The sequence below is a fragment of the Myotis yumanensis genome, unplaced genomic scaffold (assembly GCF_028538775.1).
Source record: "Myotis yumanensis isolate MYYU_CA2020_CCGP unplaced genomic scaffold, mMyoYum1.0.hap1 SCAF_1, whole genome shotgun sequence".
NCBI classification, from domain to species: domain Eukaryota; kingdom Metazoa; phylum Chordata; class Mammalia; order Chiroptera; family Vespertilionidae; genus Myotis; species Myotis yumanensis.
Window position 1 is genome coordinate 44,699,137 of NW_027223752.1, and position 27,346 is coordinate 44,726,482.

The following is a 27,346-nucleotide window of genomic DNA, read 5'->3' on the forward strand; positions in this document are numbered from 1 at the left end:
TGTATTCGTATAACGTTTTGCGTCCTTGTGTAAGCTGTTAAGTTGGGTCAATGGATGGGCATTTTACTATAAACCTTTATAATTGATTGATTTTAGAGAAACATCTATTTGTTGTTCCACTTATGTATGCATTCATTGCTTGACTTTTGTATGTGCCCTGACCAGGGATCCAACCTATAACCTTGGCATATATGGAGGATGCTCCAATCAGAACTACCTGGCCAGGGCTACTATAAACTTCTTAAATGAAGATTTATCTCCAGATATGTGGCACTGCACGCATAATTCTCATACCAATAAATGAACTATAGAGGAACTTCAAATACCTAAGCCTGGGAAGGCAGATTTTTGGATAAGGGCAGTGGTCTATGAAGAATACCATTTGCCCTAACCGGTTTGGCTCAGTGGATAGAGCGTAGGCCTGCGGACTGAAGGGTCCCAGGTTCGATTCAGGTCAAGGGCGTGTACCTTGGTTGTGGGCACATCCCCAGTAGGAGGTGTGCAGGAGGCAGCTGATCGATGTTTCTATCCCTGTCCCTTCCTCTCTGTAAAAAAATATATTAAAAAGAAAAAAAAGAATGACACCATTAGTGTGAACGACCTAACCTGCCCTCATAGGAGTGAAACAGCAGTCCTGTGGAGCCTAAGGAAGCCTGAAGCAATAATATAAAGTCTGTGGAAAGTGTTATCTTTAAAATTTTGTTTTATTCATGGTAGGCTCTTACAACCCTTGCTTGGAAACTAAATCGCCATCTAGTTATTTTAGAACTGTCCTAACTCTGCTCACCCAATCCAATCCTTCCATTTCTTTCATAGATTTCAGACCTACAATTTGCTATGAAGATTTCATCTCCTCCCTCCAATTTTATCCTTCATAGGTATTGCCCCACCTCGATAAATCTCTTGCACATTTAATCACATAGTGACATACGATTTTGGAAGACCCAAACTGACACACCACAAACTGAAAGGAATGTATTATAAATTAGAAAATGTGTAAGAATATAGATTTTAAAATTTCTTTTTCAGATTCTTAGTTTAATGTATGATGTAAGGACAATGTTTTAAAAGCAAAATACAAAGCCTTTGGATTTTAGATATGAAGTTTTAATTAAGAAGAAACAGAAATTTATTCAAATCAATTTATTTGAAATCACATCCAAGAAGAAATCAACTTCAGGATTTGAAATAAAAATGGCAACAGTCTTCTTTTTGGATAAGGGGTCAATCATACAACCCTGATTGACAAGGGCACTAATAGCTTTGTGAAGTTACTACTTAAACTCTGTATATTCAAGTATATATCAAGTTCATACTTGGTTTATACAGAATTTGTTCAATTCTAGCAAAGTTAGCATACTGTAAGTAACCTTCCTTGAGTTTTACACTCTCTCAAGTCTGAAAGCTCAGATTTTATTATAACCACTGCAAAATGATTACAGGCATACCTTGGAGATATTGCAGGTTCAATTCCAGACTACTGCAATAAAATGAATTTTGAAATGAAACAAAGGGGTTCCCAGTCATATAAAAGTTATGTTTACACTAACTTGTATTAAGTGTACAATAGCATTAGGTCTAAAAAGTATATACCTTAATTAAAATATATTCTATTACTAAAAATGCTAACCATCAGCTGAGATTTGACAAAGATCACTGATCACAGATCACAACAAATACAACAATGAAAGTTTGAAATATTGAATTACCAAGATGTGACAGAGACACGAAATAAGCAAATACTGCTAGAAAAAAGATACCATAGACTTGCCTGACACAAGACTGTCACAAACCTTCAATTAAAAACCCCCCCAAATCTGCAAAATGTAATAAAGCAAAGCACAATAAAATAAGGTATGCCTGTATCTTTACTTCCTGCAAATGTAATCAACTTTTAAAATAACTTAGGCAAACATCAATTTTACATAAACCTTAATTGCAAGTCTTCATCTAATTGCAGAATCTACACCATCAATTCAAAATGTATTATCTCTATTGTTATATCAAGCCAAGAAAATCTATTACAGACTAAGAGTGAATGTGAATCTGCAGGGTCCACTAAGGGGATACTTTGAAAATCTATTAACACATTAGCACTTAACAGCTATACAGAAATTATTTTCAAGTACGCTCCAAGGGTCACCTCTTTAACTGAACAATTCAGAAGTCAAGTGACAAGTATTATCTACATTTTATATGCCAGGAAATGAAGGCAAAGAAAGATTTAGGATTGAGTAACCTATTGAAAATTTAAAAAAAAAAAGATTCTGTCTTTATTTGAAATCAGATTAATGTGCACCAAATCCCTTTCCATTGGGTTATATCCATTAGAAACCAATGCATATCAAAAATTTTGTGCCCAATATCTTAATTTGTTAGAATAGTATAGACAGATTCTTGTAGTGTTGCTCATTTCTACCAGGTCATTAAAAAAGTAAACCCTTTGCCCTAGCTAGTTTGGCTCAGTGGATAGAGCATTAGCCTGAGGACTGAAGGGTCCCTGTATCAATTCCAGTCAAGAACATATGTCCAGGTTGCAGGCTGGGTCCCCAGTAGGGAGCGTGCAGGAGGAAGCCAATCAATGATTCTCATCATTGATGTTTCTATCTCTCTCTCCCTCTCCCTCTCCCTTCCTCTCTGAAGTCAATAAAAAATATATTTTAAAAAAGTAAACCCTTTGTGCTTTCTGTTCATTCTTTAGAAATAAAAATGATTGTAAAACTGGTTATAAAACCAAAATTATAAAGGTTTTTCTCCAAAGTAGAAATAATTTACTTAAAATCTTTTATTCATTTGGGCACTATTTTAACACAGGCTATTTTAAATTTCAGCATTGTTTTCTTTGTGTTGTCTCCAGGAATCTTGTAAGTCTACTTTCCTATAAAATTTGGTCTACCAAAATCAATACATAACTGATTTGACTAATTATAGCTTAAAATGACAAAATATTTTAAATGAAAACTAAGCATATTATTCATGAGTTAGGTCTCAAGGTTTTGGTTTCATAGGAAGGAAGCTCTCTATTATGTGGATCTGTAAAATGATCCAAACTTCAGAGACAGGAAGCTGATAACTTGATTTATCTTAATGGCTTTGGCTCTTGAATAAATGATAATGGTTTGTTCTTCTTATAAAAAGAAATGGAGCCCGGCCGGCGTGGCTCAGTACTTGAGTGTAGACCTATGAACCAGGAGGTCACGGTTTGATTCCTAGTAGGGGCACATGCCCAGGTTGCTTGCTTGATCCCATGTGGGGTGTGCAGGAGGCAACTGATCAATGACTCTCTCACCATTGATGTTTCTCTCTCTCCCTTCCACTCTGAAATCAATAAAAATATATTTTTAAAAAAGACTTAAAAAATGGAATTTATATAATGAGTCCTAATTGCCACATTTGTTCTACTTCTTAAAGGATTTCTAATTTCTAAGACATTCTTTTATTATTATTTATAAGAAGTCAAAACTAACAGAAAGCCATTCTTTGACCACAATTTGCCATCAGCTGAAATTCAGGAAAGAATACAGGACTGATTACCAAATCAATAAATCTAGCCACAGGCTGACTAAAAGCTTCCTTTAATCTTCTTCCTGTTAAGTCTTCCTTTAAATTAAACCATTCCCATTGTGAATTATTTAAGTGAATGGTATGGTTATAAAAAGATCACACATGATTCTTCATACAAAAATACTCAAGAAACCTAAAAAAATCCATCACCATATTTTTGGAATTATAGTATGAATCAAGATGCTACAGCTTAAAGGGGAGTGGGTTAATGTCCTGAAAAGCTTCAGAGAGAAATAGAAAAGTCAAGTTTATTTCCTGATTTGTGCAGGATGATTCCCGAAGTGCAGTTAAGTGTGTGGTCCAGGCTAGCTATTAGCGATTAAGTAGTTCCCTTTCACTGTCAAGGCTTTTCCCTGAGGTAATGCCTAAATTCTTAAGTTTAATATTTTATCTTGTTTCTTTTAACCTCATCTTCTTTTAACAATAAGCACTACATATTTCCACCATGATGGTTTCTCAACTCTAGAATTTACTTTTCAAATTGTCACAATGTCTTAGTTACAAAATTTATATTTATTGGTATCTTCCCACATTGTTCCTCTCAAAACAACTCATTTTACTTATATATTCCATAATTGCATTTTAAAATGAGTTTGTTTCTGAATATTGGATGCACTTCCAAATATGTCCTCACAAAGAAACTGAGAAAGGGGTTTCCCTTTCTAAATTCAGACCTCTTAAATTCATTTAAAAATTAAATTTATTATTACTCTTTTCATTTTCCTTTACGGTAAACAGTTTCCTTCCCAAGTATTTATATTTCTACTAGAGGCCTGGTGCACGAATTCATGCACAGGTGGGGTCCCTCAGCCTAGCCAGCCATCAGGGCCGATGGGGGGGCCAGCTGGGGGAGGGACCATGGAGGTTGGCTGTGGGAGCCCACTGACCACCAAGGGGCAGCTCCTGTGTTGAGCATCTGCCCCCTGGTGGTCAATTCGTGTCATAGCAACTAGTCAACCAGTTGTTCAGTTGCTTAGGCTTTTATATGTATAGATTTTCCAGGTTTCTTTTAACTGTAGCAAATACCAAAGAAAAATACAAACCATTTCAGAGTAAATGAGTCTGTTTCCTGCTCTCATTTATTAGATCATCTACTTCAAGGCTATATATATGGCAGTATAACAGCTATTAATACCTTGAAATTGAGAAAGCCAAAGAAAATATATCACAGTTTGACTATATGAAAAGCTACTTAGATTTTTTATTTTATATAAACACCAATTTTTACCATTATAAAAGACAACATAATTATGCTTCATTTTTCTTTATAAAATTACCTTTTAACAGAATATTTGTTTTTGTCTTCCCTTAGGTTTTTCTGTACTGATAAAAACTATTTTTAAAGAAAAATATTTAAAATAATTGTTTCATAGAAACAGAAAGTCTCATTATCAAATTCTGATAAAAAATTATAATCATGGGTAGAGTCTTACCATACTATTAATTTTCTTTCACCAAAGATGAGTATTTAGGAATTGTAATATTGGTAAATAAGATAAGCTTCTCAGTGAACTACAAAAGTGCCACAATAAAGATGAGGTAGTATGAGACTTTTCTTTTGTAAAAGGAAAATAGCATCTTTAGAAGAGATATTTATCCTGACATTGGTGTTGAAATCCTGAGCCTCATCTGCTAAGAGAGGTGCTATTCTAATAGCTACCCTTCACTGGAACCAAGACAATCTTGAGATCACCGAGAAAAAAGAATGGCAGAAGATAACAGGAACAGATTTTCTTGGTTTAATTTTGTGGTAATTGCTAAAAATTTATTTTAACACTATTATTGAAAAATGCTATATTTATATTAGCAGCAGAGCTGCAGGAAATAGAAATGCTACTTCAACATAAAAGCAATGGTTTTTAAGAAACATTTATTATAACTAAATTTTAGTAAAATTTTTTTCAACCCAGGTAGAAAGTTTCCTATTAGAGCTAAACCAGCATCAAGAAATTACTTACTATATGTAAACAGGTCATCAGAAGAAACAGTTGTCTAGGAGATTTATTATTCACTGATTCTTTTAAAAAGAGGGGATAGATAGGATATCACTTCATTTACCTTACATAGGGATAATGGTGTTTCTAAAAATGCTTTCCTGTTCTTGGGAAAGTAAATTTAAAATATTACACCTGTTGCCTAGTACTGTTCAGTATGGCCTAAGCCATGTAGCTCTCAAAATGTTTTCCTTTTTTTGAAGCTACAATAAAGACATGTTAATCCTGAAGATAGGAGTAATTATTTGAAACTTGAAGATTAAAAACCATATTAAGCTTTCTGAATACTAAGCTCGATGTTCACTTCTTGAATCTTTATTCAAGTTCAATTTAAAATAATGAAAACTTATTTAGGGACCAATGAAAATGTGTGGCTTTTATGAACTGTAGCATCTCCCCAAGTAACAGGCTGAGTTCCTATAAAAGAGCTAAGTAGAGGAAACAGTTCATAAATAAATACAGAAAAAAAAACACCCCACAATTGTTTTAGAACTTTAGTAACTACTAGTTACTAACAGTGTTATCATTATTTTTAAAGCTCCCAGTGAGAAAGGAACAATATTTATGTTTCAGGTTTTAAGAGAGACCTATTCAAGGATTAACAAATGACCATGCCACATTGTAGAATACATTCACCTCCAAAAATGTTATGCTCTCATTTGATTCTTACTGATGAGAGTAATCAAATTTAGTAATCCTGCTTTAGTTAATATTTAAAATACTGTAAAAACACATCAAGTTGGATTTTAAGCTATGTTGTTACCTTTAACATCCCTATTAGTAAATTACAAGTCAATTACATTAGTATAGATTGTGAATTATAACACTCAGCTTTACTGAAGAATTTGAAAACAACTCTGGAAAGGGAGATGGGGAAACTGTATTTTATGTATAGGAATGCCAATGGCATAAGTTAACAAAGCATTTTACATATAAGAAAGGACACAGGATTATTTTTAAAGAAAATAATGAAATACAAATTATTTACTGTGTTTACAATGTCTACCAATTTTCAAATATCCCTGGATCATATGCAAATTACAATTAAGAAAAGAAAAAAAATTAAGTATATACTCTATAGAATAAAAACAAAAACCACTTGGTCAAAAATACCCATTAACCCTTAGTATGTAACTTTAAACAATTAGTGTATTGTAAGAAAAATAAACAGATCTGGAAGCAAAATTTAGGGCAGAGGTTTATTTCAGACTCTTAACTGCCCTTGTAGAAAAACTCAAAGTAGCATTAAGAAAAATAAGGTATTAAATTCCCATGTTCCTACCCTCTACCTAGCATTGTTGTTTTGGTGCATCAATCCTGAGTACTCTAACTTTTGATTTATAGTGATATTCCTTCAGATATAATTTCATAGAAGAAGGAATTGGAAGGGCATCAATGCCATCATAAGTTGTACAGTTACAAATTACTGTTCTGCATATATGCTGTAGGGGAAAGGGGAAAGTCCGAATTAAGGGAGTGGATAAAAGTGGTTCAAAGAACATACAGGCACTTGGGTCCTTATAATGTTCTAGGAGCCCAGTAATATCAGGAGAATGGAAGACACAAGGATCATGTGCATCAAAGCTAAAGTTGTGATTCCACTGTTCAATCCTAGCATGAAGAGAACGACTATAGCGTCTGAAACTAACAGAGAATAAATAGTCTTCCTGTGCTGAGTCTCGAAGTAAAAAGGTACCCTCTGGTTTTCCTTCTAGGAGAGCTTCAGCTGCATACTTATCCATAACTCCCCAGTAACATGGATTGTTATTGATCTGAAGGAGGTCTGGTACAAGACAGTGGACATAATCAATCTGGGTGTGGTACTTAGGAGTTGTTCCCAACTGAAGGATTTCTTCATCCATTTCCCATTTGGGTTTGTTTCTTTTCCTGGAACTTGTGCAAAGTGTTATAATTTCATCATCTGAATCCATATCACTATCTTCTATAGTATTATTAGAAACCAGGTTCATCAAAGAGCCAGCCATAGGACCACCACTACATGAAGCATTGTTGGTGGTTATAACACAGGGCTGAACATTGGGATGCGAGAAACAGTTCACCTCTTCTTCCATGTTTCTTCTTTGTTTTGGTTGACCATCCCTCAATTCACTCTGAGACAAATCTGTGCTTATCAATTCATCTGGTTTGGGGTTTATAGGAGCAGTGTGTCGTTTAATAAAATGCCACCTAAAGGCTAAATCTGATCGAGGTGGGAAAGGACACTTATCTAACATGAGTTCACTGATATGAATTTTTCTTTTAGATGGAAGCCCCGAAGAGTGCCGACTACTACAATTCTTTATTGGGAAGCACTGCCCCACAGCATCTTGCAGTTTCTGTTTAAGAGATCGGCCTAAAAATCTATGCCCACAAGAATGATCTAAATCCAACTCGATGGATGAACAGCTGTGCTTTCTTTCTTGGCTCTGTAAAGGAACTTCAGTTTTCTCTATAACATTTACTGTTTCAGCATCTGAAAAACTTTCACTCTTTTTTGACCAAGATAACTTCTTTCCACTCCACACATAACCATCCTTTCTGTCAGCACTTCTACTCCTACTAGTTTTGGGCCTGACATCTACATTTTTACTATTACTTTCACTATTTTCTGCCATTTTAATAAGTTATCCAAAAATTCCAGTGTTATAAATACTGCTTTTTTAGTTTTTCTGGCAGGAAGTTTCTTCTGGGCACTTTCTGGATGTACCTAAAGGGGAGAAAAAAAAATCATTAATCATTTGTCATTCACATTATATAGTTTACATCTTAAGACTCAATTAGACCCAAGATGAAAAAGCATAATTAGTACATGAAAAAGATGTCACGCCTCCTCTGTTAGCCAAAACATATGCTCAAAATGCAAATAATTTCTAGTCTTGAGGTACATCTTATGCCAATCTCTTTTTCCCTTATTTTTTTTATTTCACAGCAGACCAGTGAATAGGTTGTAAGAGACACTGAGAAATCTGTGAGCTGGTGTTTGAAGTCCACTACCCTATATAGTTTCTTCACTTCCCTCCCCTTGTTTTTATTCCTATTTATTGAAAATATGAAGTTTTAAGTTATAAAGAACTTACAAAATAATCACCACTGAACAGTACAAATGCCACATAACATTCCCAATGCAGTTGTTTGTTTGTTTGTTTTTGGGGGGGAGGGGAGTTTCCAATTTTTATTTGCAAAAGACACAAATAATAGCCATCATGTTTCAGATCACTCTGAGATACCACTGTTATCAAATTCCAGCAGCCCCCAAAATATTTTTTTAGCTATTTTTCTCAAGGGAAATGTAGAATATCCACTGAAGTTTTGAAATGCTAAAAAAAAAACCCAAAAGAAATAAAAAAGGAAGGGAGTTAGGAAGAAAAAGAGGGAGGGAAGAAAAGAAAAAGTAGAAAAGAGAAAAAGGAAGAAACTAAGGGAGGGAGAGAGGAAGAGAAGGAGGAAGTCTGACACCCATTATGACTTCCCAGTTTCCTTGGGATTCAGAGGCCCTGGTTTTGAGAAACACCTATTTAAGTCAGAGGAGTCTAAGTATCTTCTTAGCGTAGGATAGTTAGTTTCCTTTTCAAAGAAGGACAGGCATATGCCCTTCTATAGAGCTTCTTAATCTATCCTTCTGATGGAAAAGGATTAAATGTGTGCTGAAGAAATCTTCTAGCTCAGGCAAGCTCCTAACTACAGTCTTGGCCAAAGATGAATTTCTTTGGAGTTGGAGTGGTGGTATTTGGCATCAGTTGAATTTCAGCGTCTATCCACATTTTGGTGCCACAAGCTTTCGGGGAGGAGGTATCAGGCCAACTTGAGGCAAAATGAAGTTAATCACTATTCACCTTGACAAGGCTGTAATCTGCTTTAAGCCAGGGACTCTATACTCTATGTCACTTTTTTCTCGGATATCACTACAGAAGCTGGCACACAGTATAAATGGATTGATGATAATGTATTAAAAACCATGAAGTACTATAAACCATCCATCAAATCAAGGTACCTATGGAAATGGGCAATGTACCATACACCCATTTACTAGTAGATGATTCATGTTTAATGTTCAAGTAAAGACTTTCACAACTGACAAAACTCTGATAATCTCAATGCAGTTTTGTAAACTGATTTCAATAACTGGTCAACTTCACTATCAATCTAGGCAGTTTTTGGAAAATACAGAATCGGACAAAAATTTGGTATTTCACACACACACACACACACACACACGTATTCTTCTTGATAATTTTGACAAACAAGCAGATAAATTTCTATGGGGCAATGCCTTTCCTATGAAATTGGCTAGATATACTAAAATTTACAATGTAAAATATTGAATTTTGTTAAGACTAATGCTAATGATTGGCCATAGATGAAATTTACTTAGTTATTCTTAGGTGGAATAAGATTTAAGTCCAGAATTGGAGGGAAGGGTTCTATAATTTCAAATGTTTTGAAATTAAAGTTGAATTTTGTGACTAAGAAAATCACACTCAACATTCTAATTATGATTAAGTTTCTGATTATGTCAGAGGAACATCAATAATCCCAGCAGTTAAGTAAATGTTTAGAGCCACTTGAATCCTTTTAAAGCAGTAGGCAGGGGTCCTCAAACTTTTTCAACAGGGGGCCAGTTCACTGTCCCTCAGACCGTTGGAGGGCCGGACTATAGTTTAAAAAAAAACTATGAACAAATTCCTATGCACACTGCACATATCTTATTTTGAAGTAAAAAAAACAAAACGGGAACAAATACAATATTTGTATTTGCATGTGGCCCGCGGGCCGTAGTTTGAGGACCCCTGCAGTAGGGTTTGAACCAAGCATCTGCAGTGGCAAATGATTGTCACATGCTTAAAGTGTGAACTGATGACACAGATTTGCTATATAAAGTACTGCATCTCTAAACACTGAATAGCATCTAGTATTATACTTACTGTTTTGATTTCGTAAACTCATGGATATATAATCATTTAAAGTCCATAGGGGAAAATATTTAAAATCTAATTTTGAAAGAAACATCATCACTTACATCACAAACACCAAAATTACACTCAACAGTATGCTTTGGCTGTTCACAGACTAAATTCCACTAAACAAAAATAAACATGCAGAAGCAACAAAGTAAACTGAAGAAAATGAAGTCACTGATTAGAAGAGACACTTCTGTTACTGCCTAAGAGCTTATACTCTAATATATTTTTTAAGATAAAAAATAATAAAAAGAGTGCCATACAGATTTTTTTGTTAATATTACATAATTTCAAATTTTTAACTCAGCACAAGAATGTGGAAAACTTATCATTTAAGGTTTGAAATGCTTTTTTTTTTTTACTTACTAAAAAAGTACTAAAATAGCAGTTTATTAACACTTGGATTGCGGGAAACGAGTTAAGTCGGCTCGCGTGAATTGCGCGTACTCCGCGGGAGCCGTCTTAACTCGGTTCATATAGATTTGCGGTGGAGTGCGGGAAACGTGTAAACTCGGGCCGATTGTAACTGCGTATTACCAAATATTTGTTTGTTTGCCGTTCACAAAGATACCTACCTGCGTATGCGAACCGTTTCATACCCATTGGGGTAATAGGTATCATAAAAATCCCTTGTAAGTAGAGAACACTTTATGGCGCTGGTCGAGTACAATACCGTTAGGGTACCAATGTATTGTTTTCTCATTTTATAACCGATATCCCTGGATATCTCACCATGCAAAGAGAATAGTTATTGAGAAATACTTCTTGTGTCCAGACGTCTTTAGTTTTGAGTTTTGTGAATATTATTACGTGTTTAAATATTTAAATATATTGTGATAAAGACATTCATATAGAATTTTTTAACCAAATAAAATAAAATCGTTCCGCAAAGTGTTCGCATAATAATTATTTTTTTATATCAGATATCTATCGGAGTACCGCTATTTTCAGTTAGTATTATTTTTATTTGCTTTAACCTAGAATGTCGCAGCATTCAGACTATAGTGATGATGAGTTTTGTGCAGACAAGTTGTCCAATTATTCTTGTGATAGCGATCTTGAAAATGCGAGTACAAGTGATGAAGATTCTAGTGATGATGAAGTAATGGTGCGTCCCAGGACATTGAGGCGACGAAGAATTTCGAGCTCCAGCTCTGACTCAGAGTCAGATATAGAAGGCGGGAGAGAAGAATGGTCGCATGTTGATAATCCACCGGTCTTAGAAGATTTTTTAGGGCATCAAGGATTAAACACAGATGCTGTTATAAATAATATAGAAGATGCCGTGAAATTATTTATCGGAGATGATTTTTTTGAATTTCTTGTAGAGGAGTCAAACAGGTATTATAATCAAAATAGGAATAATTTCAAACTTTCAAAAGAAAGCCTAAAGTGGAAAGATATAACCCCTCAAGAGATGAAGAAGTTTTTAGGGTTAATTGTTCTCATGGGACAGGTGCGCAAAGATAGAAGAGATGACTATTGGACCACGGAGCCATGGACGGAGACGCCATATTTTGGTAAAACGATGACGAGAGACAGGTTCCGACAGATATGGAAAGCTTGGCACTTCAATAATAATGCGGATATCGTAAATGAATCAGATAGACTTTGCAAAGTGAGACCAGTATTAGATTATTTTGTGCCTAAATTTATAAATATTTACAAACCTCATCAGCAATTATCACTAGATGAAGGGATCGTACCTTGGAGGGGAAGATTATTCTTTAGGGTATATAATGCTGGCAAGATCGTTAAATATGGAATATTGGTTCGTTTGTTGTGCGAAAGTGATACAGGATATATCTGTAACATGGAAATTTATTGCGGCGAAGGAAAGCGATTATTGGAAACGATACAAACAGTAGTGTCTCCATACACTGATTCGTGGTACCATATATGTATGGACAATTATTATAATAGCGTCGCAAATTGTGAAGCACTTATGAAAAACAAATTCAGAATATGTGGAACAATCCGGAAAAATCGAGGTATACCTAAAGATTTTCAAACAATTTCTTTGAAAAAAGGTGAAACAAAATTTATAAGGAAAAATGATATATTGTTACAAGTGTGGCAATCAAAAAAGCCTGTATACCTGATTTCTTCGATTCATTCTGCGGAGATGGAAGAAAGTCAGAATATTGACAGAACATCAAAAAAGAAAATTGTCAAACCGAATGCACTCATTGACTACAATAAACATATGAAAGGTGTTGACCGGGCCGACCAATACCTTTCATATTATTCGATATTGCGGAGGACGGTCAAATGGACAAAAAGGTTGGCAATGTATATGATAAATTGCGCATTATTTAATTCTTATGCAGTTTACAAATCAGTGAGGCAAAGAAAAATGGGTTTTAAAATGTTTTTGAAACAAACAGCTATCCACTGGTTGACGGATGATATTCCAGAGGACATGGACATTGTTCCAGACCTTCAACCAGTACCGTCTACTTCTGGAATGCGGGCTAAACCACCTACATCTGATCCACCATGCAGGCTATCGATGGACATGAGAAAGCATACGTTACAGGCAATTGTCGGAAGTGGAAAAAAGAAAAACATTTTGAGAAGGTGTCGCGTATGTTCCGTTCATAAATTGCGCAGTGAGACACGCTACATGTGCAAATTTTGCAATATACCTCTACATAAAGGGGCGTGTTTTGAAAAATATCATATGCTAAAAAACTATTAATTTCTATTTGTTTTGATTTATTATGAAAATTTTATTTTAAACTTTAAAAATATGTGTATATTTTTAGGTAATAAGTATTTTTTGGGTTTTTCGTATTTAGTTTATATATATCGAATTATTTATGTACTGAATAGATAAAAAAATGTCTGTGATTGAATAAATTTTCATTTTTTACACAAGAAACCGAAAATTTCATTTCAATCGAACCCATACTTCAAAAGATATAGGCATTTTAAACTAACTCTGATTTTGCGCGGGAAACCTAAATAATTGCCCGCGCCATCTTATATTTTGGCGGGAAATTCACCCGACACTGTAGTGTTAAGTAGATGACCATCTCTATTCCATTGGGTGTGAGTTCTATCTTGCCCTCTTGCTACCTCAAAATTGTGTCAGTTCTACATCACAGCTAAGCTTTCTAACCTCTATTCTTTATTTTATTTTTATTTTAGAGGAAGGAAGAGGGGCGGGGGAAACATTAGTCAGTTGCCTCCCACATGGGCTCCATCAGGAATAGGACTTGCCACTTTTTGGTGTATGGGACCACCCTCCAACCAACTGAGACACACCAGCCAGGGCTAACCTCTACTCGTGATAACATTTCCCACCTTTACCTACTTCAATTTTTCTCTGCCTTCAAACACAACCAAGTTTTCTATAAAATCTTTTACTGATTATAATGCTTCCTTTAGTTATAACTGCTGCTTTTCATTACTATATTTCTTTTAAAAAATATATATATTTTATTGATTTTTTACAGAGAGGAAGGGAGAGGAATAGAGAGTTAGAAACATTGATGAGAGAGAAACATCGATCAGCCGCCTCCTGCACACTCCCCACTGGGGATGTGCCCGCAACCAAGGTACATGCCCGTGACCGGAATCAAACCTGGGACCCTTCAGTCCGCAGGCGGACGCTCTATCCACTGATCCAAACCGGCCAGGGCTATATTTCTTAATGAGTAGTGTAACTTGATTTCCCCTTGAAATGAAAGTAGCTGCCCCCCCCCCATTATAAATGAGAAATAAAAACAAATCTCATCTTCAATGAAATTGGAAGATATCTGCTACAGAACGTGTGGGTAGAGAACAGGGTGGAAAATGGGGAGCTAGTTTGAAAATCTGCATGACAGCAATTAAATCTCTATGGTTCTTACTCCGCCACTTAGAGTAGATGAGACATTATTTGGAGAAACTGAACCAGAGAGGTTTGGGACTTTGGATATCAGACATAGCAAGGACAGAGGGGAGGCTTCGGACTAAAATCAGAATGAAAGTTCCCCATTCCCTTAGCAGAAAGAAACAGAATGGCCAAAGCGAAAAGACCTATAGTGCTGCTACCTGGAGCACTAATAAAAAGCTGGAAGTCCAGCCAAACCTGCAGTGAACCTCTCCAGTCCACAAGCCCCGCCGACTCATACGCAGCTTTTCAGGCATTGCTGGGCTTCATTCACTCTAGAATATGAATGCTCACAGGTTACCAGTTTTGAAGAAAGCCTGTAACATAAACAACGGAGACTAAAACATAAGGAACTTGGAGAAGACAGTAACCATAAAAGGAACAGAAAATAAAGTTGATTTCTTCCAAATTAAGAGAAGATATTACACCTAAGAATGACTAAGAGAAGGTGCAGGACAATCAGAGTATAAGGGTTTGCAAATTAAAATCACGAATGCAGAAATAAAATACTCAATAAGAAAGTTAGAGGATGAGTTGAGAAAATATTAGAAAATAAGAAAATAGTGGTTAAGACAAGAAAGCTAAAATTAGATGATCAGAAAGCGCAGGGACCTCAGCCGCCCGCAGTGCACCCTGGGAAAGCAACAGCACCAGACCCAAGATGGCAGCCAGCAGGAGGCTGATGAAGGAGCTTGAAGAAATCCGCAAATGTGGAATGAAAAACTTCCGTAACATCCAGGTTGATGAAGCTAATTTACTGACTTGGCAAGGGCTTATTGTTCCTGACAACCCTCCATATGATAAGGGGGCCTTCAGAATCGAAATCAGCTTTCCAGCGGAGTACCCATTCAAACCACCAACGATCACATTTAAAACAAAGATCTATCACCCCAACATCGATGAAAAGGGGCAGGTCTGCCTGCCAGTAATTAGTGCTGAAAACTGGAAGCCAGCAACCAAAACCGACCAAGTAATCCAGTCCCTCATTGCACTGGTGAACGACCCCCAGACCGAACACCCGCTTCGGGCTGACCTAGCTGAAGAATACTCTAAGGACCGTAAAAAATTCTGTAAGAATGCCGAAGAGTTTACAAAGAAATATGGAGAAAAGCGACCTGTGGACTAAAATCTGCCGCGACTGATTCCGGGGAGTGTGAGCAGAGACCCTGAGCAGCGCATTCAGACACTCTGCCCAGCAGGCCTCTGTGGAAAATGGACACGGGCCCCCACCTGGCGTTCGCTTGTGGCAGTTACTAACTTCCTACAGTTTTCTCAATCCAAAGTGGTCTAGGTAACCTGTAAAGAAAGGATTAAAATTTATTTAAGATGTTCTAGTTCTGCTTTCTTTGTTTAAAACTCACTGTTTTAATCTAAAAAAAAAAAATAGAGGATCAATACAGACTTTTCATAGAAAATAACAAAACGTATGGGGAAAATTATCAAAGAAAATGTATTAGAAGAACATAAGCCTCTATAATGAAAGAGCCCACTGAGCACTCAGTAATGCTGGGGGGGGGGGAATACATGTAAAGTTACATTATTCTAAAATGTTAGAATCCTTAAGGAGATACTAAACTCTTTCTACCTTATAGGTAACAATACTGTACTGTATACTTAAAAATTTGTTAAAGAGGATAAACCTCATGCTAAGTGTTTTTAACACAATAAAATAAAATAATAAGTAAATAACTAAATAAAAGTAGCCTCCTGCCCCAGTAAAGTCTTCATGAGGGAGAAAAGTCATAGTCAAAGGACTAACTAAAATGGCCTTTGGTTTCAGTACCCCTGGAAGCTAGAGACTAGTTTCCAACCTTGAAGAGATAACCAGCCAAACAATCAAATATGAGGATAAAATAAAAACATTTTCAGATGTGCAAAGTGTCAACAATTTTACCTCATACTGGATAATGTGCTCTTCTAAAATTACGGTGTAAATTCAAAACAAAGAAAGCAACACAGGACATAGGTATTTAACATAGGAGAGAGGAAGGTATTCAGAGCTGCTAGAGAGCAAGTCATTCATATATACACACAAGGATAATAGCCTCCAAGGTGGAAAATCTTAAGTGAAAAAAATAGAATTGACTTGGAAAATTCAACTGAGAAGAAAGCAATAGAAAAAGAATTGGGTAATTACTGATTACAGAAAAATGAAAACATACAAGAAATAAAATAGAATTATCAAACATGGCTCAGCAGTGAACGATATTTATAGTCACCAACATTGTGATGTAACTGTAATAAAAGAATGGTAAGAGGAGACTAAAATAGAGGTAAATCCTCATGTATCATAAGAAGAACTCATCATAAGATAATGTCTAATAATTGATGAATCAAGAAAGCAAAGTATAAACATATTTAGAAACACAAAGGTAATAATCAGAAAAACAGTTAAATAATTTTAAAGTAGATGCCTTTGGGATGGGCAGGAGAGAAGTGCAGTGTTCCTAAGCTTATCTAAGCTTTTTAGCTTAATTTAATTTTTAAGCTAGGTGCATATGTCATTTTAATGAAATAAATTTAAAGTAATTCATACTCACTGTGAAAAACCCAAGGTAGACAAAATTGTAAAGAAAAATGTAAAAACTATCCATAATCCTACCATTCAGTAACAATTTTTAACATTTTCAGTATCTCTATCCATGTATATGATAAGGATGCAGTTCTACAACACAGTGACAGCAGGCATTAAAAATATGGTTTGAATCCAGTTTATTTTATACTAGCCATATGACTCAGACACCTTAGTTTCTCTGTAAAGAAGAGGTACTGATGGTATTTATTTCACTGGGCTGCTGGGGATTAAATAAAATAATGTATATAAAGTACTCACCTCAGATTCTAAATGTGTTATGTATTCAATAAATGTTAACATATTTAAAGCATCTAAACCAGTTTTAGACTGATAGTGAAGAAATCACAGAATATCTGTCTCCAGCCCAATGCAAACCATAGTTTATGATCAAATATAATTTTTGGAAGGATAACTAATTCTTCAAAGTAAAAAACAATCAATATGCCAAAACTTAATAGACCATAAAGGTACAAAGCAATCTGACATTTTCTCCCAGATAACTATAAATATTTACATGCTAACATTACAGGTTTACTTTGGCAAGGCTTACCAACTTGTATATAGTAGATACCAATCAATCAATCATCTCTGGATTTCAGGTTAACAATTCTTACATGTGCTAGTGCTGCAGGTGTCCATAAAATAAAGTGAAAAATATCATTACCTTAAATTTTCCACATATTTACCTGTACTCAAAGAGTTAATGCACAGAAAATCTTTTATCTTTTTGCATCTAAGAATTATAGCCTTATATAAATTATACAAGGCTATTATTTTGCTAGAAAACTGAGTTCATGCTTCAGAAGTCCTACCTTTTAAAATTGTTATGGCAAAAAGTGATTTGCCAAGACATAGCATATCAATATACGGGCCAAAATATCACTTAATGTTGTAGTTTTCAAAATATGAATAATGTTTATTTTCCATTTATATTTCTCTAAAAGTTAGAAAAATTAAAATTTATAAATATTGGATATATGATTTACAATGTTCCAATAACTCATTATCAGATGGTGTGCTGTTTCTGAGGTAAGAGTTGGAGTTCCAAAAAGCTGAAGACTTGATTTCGCCCTCTCCATTTCTTTATTCACTTTTCAGTGTACCACAACTGCTTGCATGTTGCTGAATAGATTTGTGGAATATATAATCTTAAATAAGAGAATTTTTATAATACTTTGTAAATAAACATGATCATGGAAATTTTATAACACACAAGGTTTGCTAATTATCTCAGGGCAAAATATTTACATAAGTTTTGAATTTTTAAGATGAGTTATACAATTTTCTTTTACAAAATGACAAGTTCTAAATTTGATGAATTTTACTGGGGTAACAGGTAGCTTTTAGAACAGGGGTGGGCAAACTTTTTGACTCGAGGGCCACAATGGGTTCTTAAACTGGACCGGAGGGCCGGAACAAAAGCATGGATGGAGTGTTTGTGTGAACTAATATAAATTCAAAGTAAACATCATTACATAAAAGGGTACGGTCTTTTTTTTTTTTAGTTTTATTCATTTCAAACGGGCCGGATCCAGACCGCGGGCAGTAGTTTGCCCACAGCTGTTTTAGAAGCTACTTAGCAGATCTATTAAGAAAGGCAGGCTAGCACAACTTTGAAGAGGACTCCCTCTAGTGACTGAAGAAGACCGAGAAACTTCCTGGCCACCTGAGCCACATGACTGTATTAGAAGCACCTGAGAGGCTGAGGTAATGCTGGTGGCATGCATCATCATAGGATAAACTTTGACAAGTATCACCCAGGTTACTTTGGGAAAGTTGGTATGCGGCACTACCACATAAAGAGGAACCAGAGCTTCTGCCCAACTGTCAACCGTGATAAACTGTGGAGCTTAGTCAGTGAGCAGGCACAGGTAAATGCTGGCAAAACAAGACTGTAGCTGCTCCTATCATTGACATGGTGAGATCAGACCACTACAAGTTCTGGGGAAGAGAAAGTTCCCAAAGCAGCCTGTCATCCTGAAGGCCAAATTCTTCAGCAGAAGAGCTGAGGAAAAGATTAAAGGTGTTGGGGGTGAGGTGGTGGGGAAGTGTGTCCTAGTAGCTTGAAGCCACACTGAAGGAAATTCATTAAGTGCTCACAAGTGCTTTTCAAAAAATAAAAAAGGAAGAAAGGCAGAACAAAACAAAATTGATCACTTTATGGTACAGGAAACATTTTAACAATTACTGAGACAGTAACTGTTTTAAAAAATGTATGCTACAGAGATCATTTTAGATCTTGTGTGAAGAAGTATAGATACAAAATGATAAGAAGATGGCTTTACTACCATTTTTTATAGTACAGAAATAAAAAATACTTTGAAAGGTGCAGATAAATCAAAGATCTTTGTTGGTATCTGCAAAAAGCTTTTTTTTTCTTTTTTCTTTTGGTTTGGCTCAGTGGATAGAGCATTGGCCTGTGGGTCCTGGGTTTGATTCCGGTCAAGGGTATATATCTTGGTTGCAGGCTTGATCCCCAGCTCTGGTTAGGGTGTGCAGAAGGCAACCAATCGATGTGTCTCTCTCACATCAATATTTCTCTCTCTCTATCTCTCCCACCCTTCCACTCTCTCTAAAAATCAATGGAAAAATATCTTCAGGCAAGGATTAACCAAAAATAAATAAATAAATAAATAAATAAATAAATAAGAAAAAAAAATCACTTGGGAGAAAATTGCTTTGGCTCCTGATTCAGTAATTAATTCTTTATGAAGGCAGCTAAGTGACATTTCTCTGCAGAGTACACAGTGACATCTTTTAAAAACATTATTTCTTAATGAGCCAGAGGCAAATGTCTAAAAAGCAAGTTTACAGAAAAGCCTTTTTTGAAAAAGCAAGTTCCCAGATTTAGTAGCCATTTGATCTGTGGTTCTAGCACCAACTGCAATGACAGTGATAATAAAATGAATACCCAACATGACCACTGTACTCTAATAAAAGATTTAAATAACATCTAATTAGTTATATTGAGGCCTGGAAGGTGATTTAAATTTAAGATTTCTATAGAAACTATTAAAAATCCCATAATTAAAGGTTAAACTTTATTTAGAAAATTCACTTATATCCTCTATGATGTTGGATAAGGGATTATTATTGTATATATTAGTTACTTATTGAACTAATAGATCTACAATGGTAATGTACACCTAAAACCAAAATTCATGTTAATACTGTTAAAATAAATTCGATCCTATAAAGAATACTATCCTATCTAAGAATAGATGAACATGGTAATTAACTGTACCGCCGACACGCTTCCCATTGGCTAATCAGGGCGATATGCAAATTCACTGCCAACCAAGATGGCAGCCGGCAGCCAGGCAGCTGAAGCGAACAGGAGGCTTGCTTGCTCCAGTGATGGAGGAAGCCAAGGTTCCCCGCCTGCCGCTGCCGGCCTCTGAGCTGCATTCTAGGAAACAATGTTGCAATTATAGAAGCTAAACAAACCCCAGAGACCTGCTTTCAGCCAGCTGGGCCTCAGAGCAGTAGCTGCAACAGTATTTCAATTATAGAAGCCAAACAAACCCAGATACCTGCTTTCAGCAGCTGAGGTCTCAGAGCTGGAGGCAAGCCTCAGAGCCAAAGCTGGCTCTCAACTCCAGTGACAGCCATAGAAGGTAAATAAATCCCAGAATAAAAAAAACAAACAAAAAAAACAGAAAAAAAGGAGAGGTTGGGAGCTTCAGTCACCCGCCAGCCTGAAAACGGCCCTCAGCCCCTCACCCAAACTGGCCAGGCACCCCAGTGGGGACCCCCACCCTGAAGGGGGTATGACCAGCTGCAAACAGCCCTCAGCCCCTCACCCAGACTGGCCAGGCACCCCAGTGGGGACCCCCACCCTGAAGGGGGTATGACCAGCTGCAAACAGCCATCATCTCCTCATCCAGGCTGGCCAGGCACCCAAGCGGGATCCCCACCCTGATCCGGGACACCCTTCAGGGCAAACCAGCCAGCCCCCACCCATGCACCAGGCCTCTATCCTATATAGTAAAAGGGCAATATGCAAACTGACCCTAACAGCAGAATGACTGGTCACTTCGACACACACTGACCACCAGGGGGCAGACGCTCAATGAAGGAGATGCCCCCTGGTGGTCAGTGCGCTCCCACAGGGGGAGCTCTGCTCAGCCACAAGCCAGGCTGATGGCTGCCAGCACAGTGGTGGTGGTGGGAGCCTCTCCCGCCTCCTCAGCAGCGCTAAGGATGTCCGACTGCAGCTTAGGCCTGCTCCCTGCTGGCAAGTGGATATCCCCCGAGGGCTCTTGGGCTGCCAGAGGGATGTCTGACTGCCAGCTTAGGCCTGATCCCCTGGGGAGCGGGCCTAAGCCAGCAGGTGGACATCCCCCAAGGGGTCCCAGACTGCGAGAGGGCACAGGCCGGGCTGAGGGACCCTCTCGAGTGCACAAATTTTTTGTACACCCGGCCTCTAGTTGTTGATAATTGATTATAGTCTGACTAGAGGCCCGGTGCATGAAATTCATGCACTGGGGGTGGGGGTGGGGTGGGGAGTCCCTCAGCCTGGCCTGCACCCTTGCAGTCTGGGAGCCCTTGGAGGATGTCTGACTGAGCCGTCAGTTGGACACCCTTAGCACTGTCGTGGAGGTGGGAGAGGCCCCCGCCAATGCCACTGTGCTTGCCAGCCATGAGCTTGGCTTCCAACGGAGTGGCACTCCCCCTGTGAGAGCGCTCTGACCACCAGGGGGCAGCTCCTGCGTTGATCGTCTGTTCCCTGGTGGTCAGTGCATGTCATAGCGAACTGTTGTTCCGACATTTGATTGATTTGCATATTAGGCTTTTATATATTTATATAGATATAGATATTTATGTTGGATTCTATGGAAACATTTAGGTTCCACAAATGGAATATACTGGGTAGTAGAAAAAAAAATGAATTTCTTGGAATGATAACGAAAAACTATGAAAAATGGGAATGGGTTTGCTCATGTGAGAAAAATGTCTTAACTAAAAATTATTTTCTGATTACAAAAACAATATAGTTCATTTTCCAGTATTATTTTAAAGTATAGTTTACTCTTGAACAATGTGAGGATTAGGGGAATTGATCCCCACAGAGCTGAAAATTTGTGTGTAACTTTTGGTTCCCCAAAAACTTAACTCCTAATAACCTACTGTTGACCAGCAGCCTTATAGATAACATAAACAGTCAATTAACACATTTTGTATGTTATATGTACTATTCTATATAATAAAAGCCTAGGTGGCGTCGCACAACATTGTCACAAGATGGCCGCCACGATGTCATCACAAGATGGTCACCACAAGATGGCCGGCAGGGGAAGGCAGTTAGGGGAACCAGGCCAGCAGGGGAAGGCTGTTGGGGGGGCGGGACTAGGTCTGCAGGGGAGGGCAGTTAGGGGCGACCAGGCCTGCAGCGGAGGGCAGTTGGGGGCGATCAAGCCGGCAGGGGAGGGCAGTTGGGGGCAATCGGGCTGGCAGGGGAGGGCAGTTGGGGGCGATCAGGCTGGCAGGGGAGTGGTTAGGAGCCAGCAGTCCTGGGTTGTGAGAGGGATGTCTGACTGCCAGTTTAGACCCGATTCCTGTGGGATTGGGCCTAAACCGGCAGTTGGACATCCCCCAAGGTGTCCCAAATTGGAGAGGGTGCAGGCTGGGCTAAGGGACAACCCCATCCCATGCATGAATTTCATGTACCGAGCCTCTAGTCTATATATATAAAAGCCTAAGTGACTGTTACAATAAAATGACTGGAATGACTGGTTGCTATGACGCAAACTGACCACCGGGGGGCAGACACTCAATGCAGGAGCTGCCCCCAGCCCGCAGGCCCTGATCGCCAATAGGACCTGCCAGCCAACCTCCTGATCCCTACCCCTAGCCAGTAGGCCCCGATTTGCCTGATTGGGTCCGGGCCCCCGGTCTGGGACTAGGAACCGGCGTGGGTGGCAGTGGACATGGCCCCTTTCCCCAGGGGGACCAAGGGCTGGCTCCCTCCTCGGGGCCAGCAGCCAACCCCCCAGGTCCCTCAACCCATCCCTCCCCCTGGCTGGCAGGCCCTGATTGCCCGATCAGGGCCGGGCCCCGGTCTGGGACAGGGAACTGGGGGTGGGTGGCAGCAGATGTGGGCAGCAAGGGAAGGAGGAGGTGGAGAAGTGGGGAGTTGGGAACCTGATTGGCCCTGATCACTGGCCAGGCCTAGGGAACCCGCCCATACATGAATTTCGTGCACTGAGCCTCTAGTATAATATATATTATAATATATGTGCCGGAAGCCAATTCTAGCATGTCATAATTTCAAGAGTTTCATCAAAAGGTTGATGAAACTTGTGGACTCAACAAGGGCTGAGTCACATATGTTGTCACCTGTTGGGAATGGCTAAAGGCATTTCTCCAAACCTGAAAAGGGATGATTGTTTGCTGCCAGACAGCTCAGGGCATCTTTTTTAAAAAAAAAAAAAATATATTTTTTTTATTGCTAAAAGTATTACAAAGGGTATTACATATGTGTCCTCCCCCCCCCCCCCCGCCCCCGCCCTTGACAATCCTCTGGCCTCCCTTAACCCCCAGTGTCTTATGTCCATTGGTTATGCTTATATGCATGCATACAAGTCCTTTGGTTGATCTCTTACCCCCCTCCCTCCTGCCCCCCAACCCTCCCTGGCCTTCCCGCTGCAGTTTGACAATCAGTATGAGGCAGCTCTGCCTCTGTATCTATTATTGTTCAAAAGTTTGTAATGGTCTTTATTATCCATGAATGAGTGAGATCATGTGGTATTTTTCTTTCATTGACTGGCTTATTTCACTTAGCATAATGCTCTCCAGTTTCATCCATGCCGTTGCAAATCTTAAGAGTTCCTTCTTTTTTACAGCAGCATAGTATTCCATCGTGTAGATGTACCACAGCTTTCTAATCCATTCATCTACTGATGGGCACTTAGGCTGTTTCCAGATCTTAGCTATGGTGAATTGTGCTGCTATGAACATATGGGTGCACATATCCTTTCTGATTGGTGTTTCTGGTTTCTTGGGATATATTCCTAGAAGTGGGATCACAGGGTCAAATGGGAGTTCCATTTTTAGTTTTTTGAGGAAACTCCATACTGTCTTCCATAGTGGCTGCACCAGTCTGCATTCTCACCAGCAGTGCACAAGTGTTCCTTTTTCTCCACATCCTCTCCAGCACTTGTTTATTGATTTGTTGATGATAGCCAGTCTGACAGGTGTGAGATGGTACCTCATTGTTGTTTTGATTTGCATCTCTTGGATGATTAGTGACTGCAGCTCAGGGCATCTTAATCTACATGTTATTGCCTCCTACTGGCCAAACACCGGAATAGCCGTAGGCTAATTCCCCTAATCTGACAATGGACTCTGTATAAGAAACCCTGACCCTTTGAAGTGTATATCTCTACCTCGCCTCAGGACAATTTGTGTTAATAAAAAGCATGGGGTCCTGAGATGAGGAGATCTTAGTTCCTTTTAGCTAAGCTCCTCTGACCCCCAAATGCCTTTCAAAATTATGCTTTGTCTCTGGACTCTTTATGGTTACACACACAGCCTTTCTCCAGATTGCTGAACCCTTCTTAATGCCGGAAAAAGAACCCCAGTAGTATGTTATGGTGTTATGTATTAGTATACCATATATGTATTATCTATACTAATAAAAGCTTATGTGGTCGTCATGCCCTCACGCCTTAACAATCCATCACCAGGAGTCCGTGTGCGCAGAGGGCGCACGTGGGTAGGTGGGGACTTGACGCTGTGTGCGCGGCAGGGAGACGACGCCAGGGGTCCCGAGGCTCCCTGTGGTGATGCCGGAGTTGGGTCCTGGCGGCTTCGCGTGGCGACTCTGGGGGTGGGACACCCGGCTCCAGTCTCCCTCTTTGGGGCAATCCATCAAGGAGCCCTGGATAGGTGGGCGGGGCCTACCTCTTTGGGGAGATTGACTGTGGGGGTCCCACACTGTGAGAGGTCACAGGCCAGGCTGGGGAACCCCCTCCCCACAAGTGCACGATTTTCGTGCACCGGGCCTCTAGTATACTATATTCTTGTAATAAAAATAAAGTAAGCTACAGGAAGGAAAATGTTATTAAGAAAGTCATAAAGAGCCCTGGCCAGGTAGCTCAGTTGGTTAGAAAGTCATCCCAATATGCCAAGGTTGCAGATTCGATCTTGGGTCAGGGCACATACAAGAAGCAACTGCCCTAGCCAGTTTGACTCAGTGGATAGAGTGTTGACCTGTGGACCAATGGTCCTAGGTTTGATTCCAGTTAAGGGCACATACCTTGGTTGCAGGCTCCTCCCTGCCCTGGGCCCTTATTGGGGCTTGTGCAGGAGGCAACTGGTTGATGTGTTTCTCTCACATTGATGTTTCTCTCTGTCTTTCCCTTTCCCTAAAAATCAATGGAAAAATATCCTTGGGTGAGGAATAACAAACAAACAAAAAAGAAGCAACCAATGGATGCATCAGTAAGTAGAACAACAAATCAATGTTTCTCTCTCTCTCTCTCAAAGCATTAAGTAAAATTTTTTTAAAAAGTCATAAGGAAGAGAAAATACATTTATAATACTGTGCTGTATTTATGGATACTGTTAAGTTTATGTCATCCACTTACAAAATGAATTGTCTGTCAGTACCGACATCAATATGATCTTATATAATACAAAAAAAAAATCATAGATATTATATAAGTATTACTAACACCAGACATAAAAAATGAAAAGATGTTAAAAGAAATTCATATTTATTTACAGATATAATGATTCATGCACTGACAATGAAGAAGTCACAATATGATCGCTTTATGGTAGTCTTGTGTTAATTGATACCATTACTTCATGGTACCCTAGCCTATACACTAATGAATGAACTGTTATAAAATTTTTATGGCATATAACATTACAGTCATATTTATAATACAGTATTGGAAACATTGTTATGTATATTTTAAAACCACTTACTTGTGATGATAGGCTGATAAACAGTTTCTCCAATTGTGAGAGAGGCATGCTGTACAGTAATGTAATTATTGGAAGGCAAGTTATAAAGCAGTTAGAAAATTAACATATTATTAATTTTATGTTAAATATCATTCACCTATGTCTATGTAAGGAACGGCCACCCCCTTCACAATACAAGTTTTGCACATGATGTTCTACACAATGAATATTTAGGTAATGATGATGCATAAAAAACGCCTCTAACAATTCTAGCCATACAGTAGAGTTTCACATGCACACACAACAGATAAGTTTATTAACTGTACAACATGATGATTATTCATTATTAAGTGGAAGTGGAACATCTTAAAGATCTTCATCCTTGTCTCTAGGTTGAGTAGGCTGAGGAGGAGGAAGAAGAGGAGGGGTTGGTCTTGCTGTCTCAGGGGTGGCAGAGGCAGAAGTGGAGGAAGTGGAAGGGGAGACAAGAGAGGCAGGCACATTGAGTGTAAGTTTATGAAAATACATTGTAATTTCTGTCAGATATTTCTGCTTTTTCATTTCTCTAAAGATAATTTCTATAAGGGACCAAACCTTCTTCCACCATTTGCTTTAGTTTCAGTGTCTGTATAATAGAAGGGTCCATGTCATAAAAGAAGTCAAAAGCCACTCTGAATAATCAAAACCCTTCTTCCAGACTGTCTAACGTCATTTTGTTTTCTGGTGCTGTTTCTTCTACATCTTCTTCCTCATCATCTGGTCCTGGTTTGGAAACACTTACCTCCATCAAGTCATCTTCTATTAATTTCTCTGGTGTGGTGTCTATTAGCTCTGCATTAAAAATATGTTCAGGCAGATATTCTTTCTCCTCAATTACTTTCTTAATGGCCTCTGGGAACTTGTCTGTCTCTTGGTTGGCAGAAGCCGCTTTTCCTGTTGATATTTATTAAGTCAAATCTCTTTCTAAAATCATCGAACTATTCTTTGCAGGCATGAAGTTCTCTAGCTTTAGATCCTTCACCTTCCTTTTGCTTTAAGTTGTTATATAATGACTTCTCTTTTTCTCCAATCATATTAGAGTCTATAAGTATGTCTTTCTTATTGCAATACTACATAAAAGCTGCATTTTCAATACAAGATAAAAAAGTATCTCACAAAAAGTGCAAGATTTTCATGCTTACTGGTGTAAGCAGCAGCTACAGCTTCAAAATTTTATTTTCTTTTTTTTACAGTAGTCCTTACACTGGATTCATTTCTTTTGAAATGATAGGCAACCACAACTGCAGACCTCAACCTATGATACATATCAAGCAATTCAACTTTTTCTTTTAATGTCATGACTTTTCTCTGCTTCTTTGGAGCACTTCCAAGATCACTAGTGGCACTTCATATGGGTACCAAGTTGTTAAGGTTTATGGTATTGCACTAAATATGGTGAAAAATATCAAGAACCATGAGA

At 38.2% G+C, this 27,346-nt stretch overlaps 2 protein-coding genes across 3 annotated transcripts in view; one reads left to right on the top strand and one right to left on the bottom strand.

The window, feature by feature from the left end:
* Positions 1–1,128: 1,128 nt before the first annotated feature.
* Positions 1,129–27,346, bottom strand: part of SOCS4 (suppressor of cytokine signaling 4) — a 35,309-nt gene continuing 9,091 nt past the window's right edge. The window contains exon 2 of the mRNA XM_070419341.1: positions 1,129–8,265. Coding sequence (XP_070275442.1) covers positions 6,848–8,173 — 1,326 coding nt within the window. The 5' untranslated portion in view covers positions 8,174–8,265 and the 3' untranslated portion in view covers positions 1,129–6,847. The remainder of the gene's footprint in view (positions 8,266–27,346) is intronic.
* Positions 15,052–15,523, top strand: LOC139013181 (ubiquitin-conjugating enzyme E2 L3-like). 2 transcript variants are annotated; one of them, XM_070419357.1, is made up of 2 exons: positions 15,058–15,084; positions 15,181–15,523. In XM_070419357.1, exons 1-2 carry the CDS (start codon positions 15,058–15,060, stop codon positions 15,520–15,522), a joined length of 369 nt encoding a protein of 122 aa, XP_070275458.1. In that variant the 3' UTR covers position 15,523. The 2 variants fall into 2 exon arrangements, with proteins under 2 accessions (XP_070275452.1, XP_070275458.1); XM_070419351.1 differs by having other exon boundaries at positions 15,052–15,523.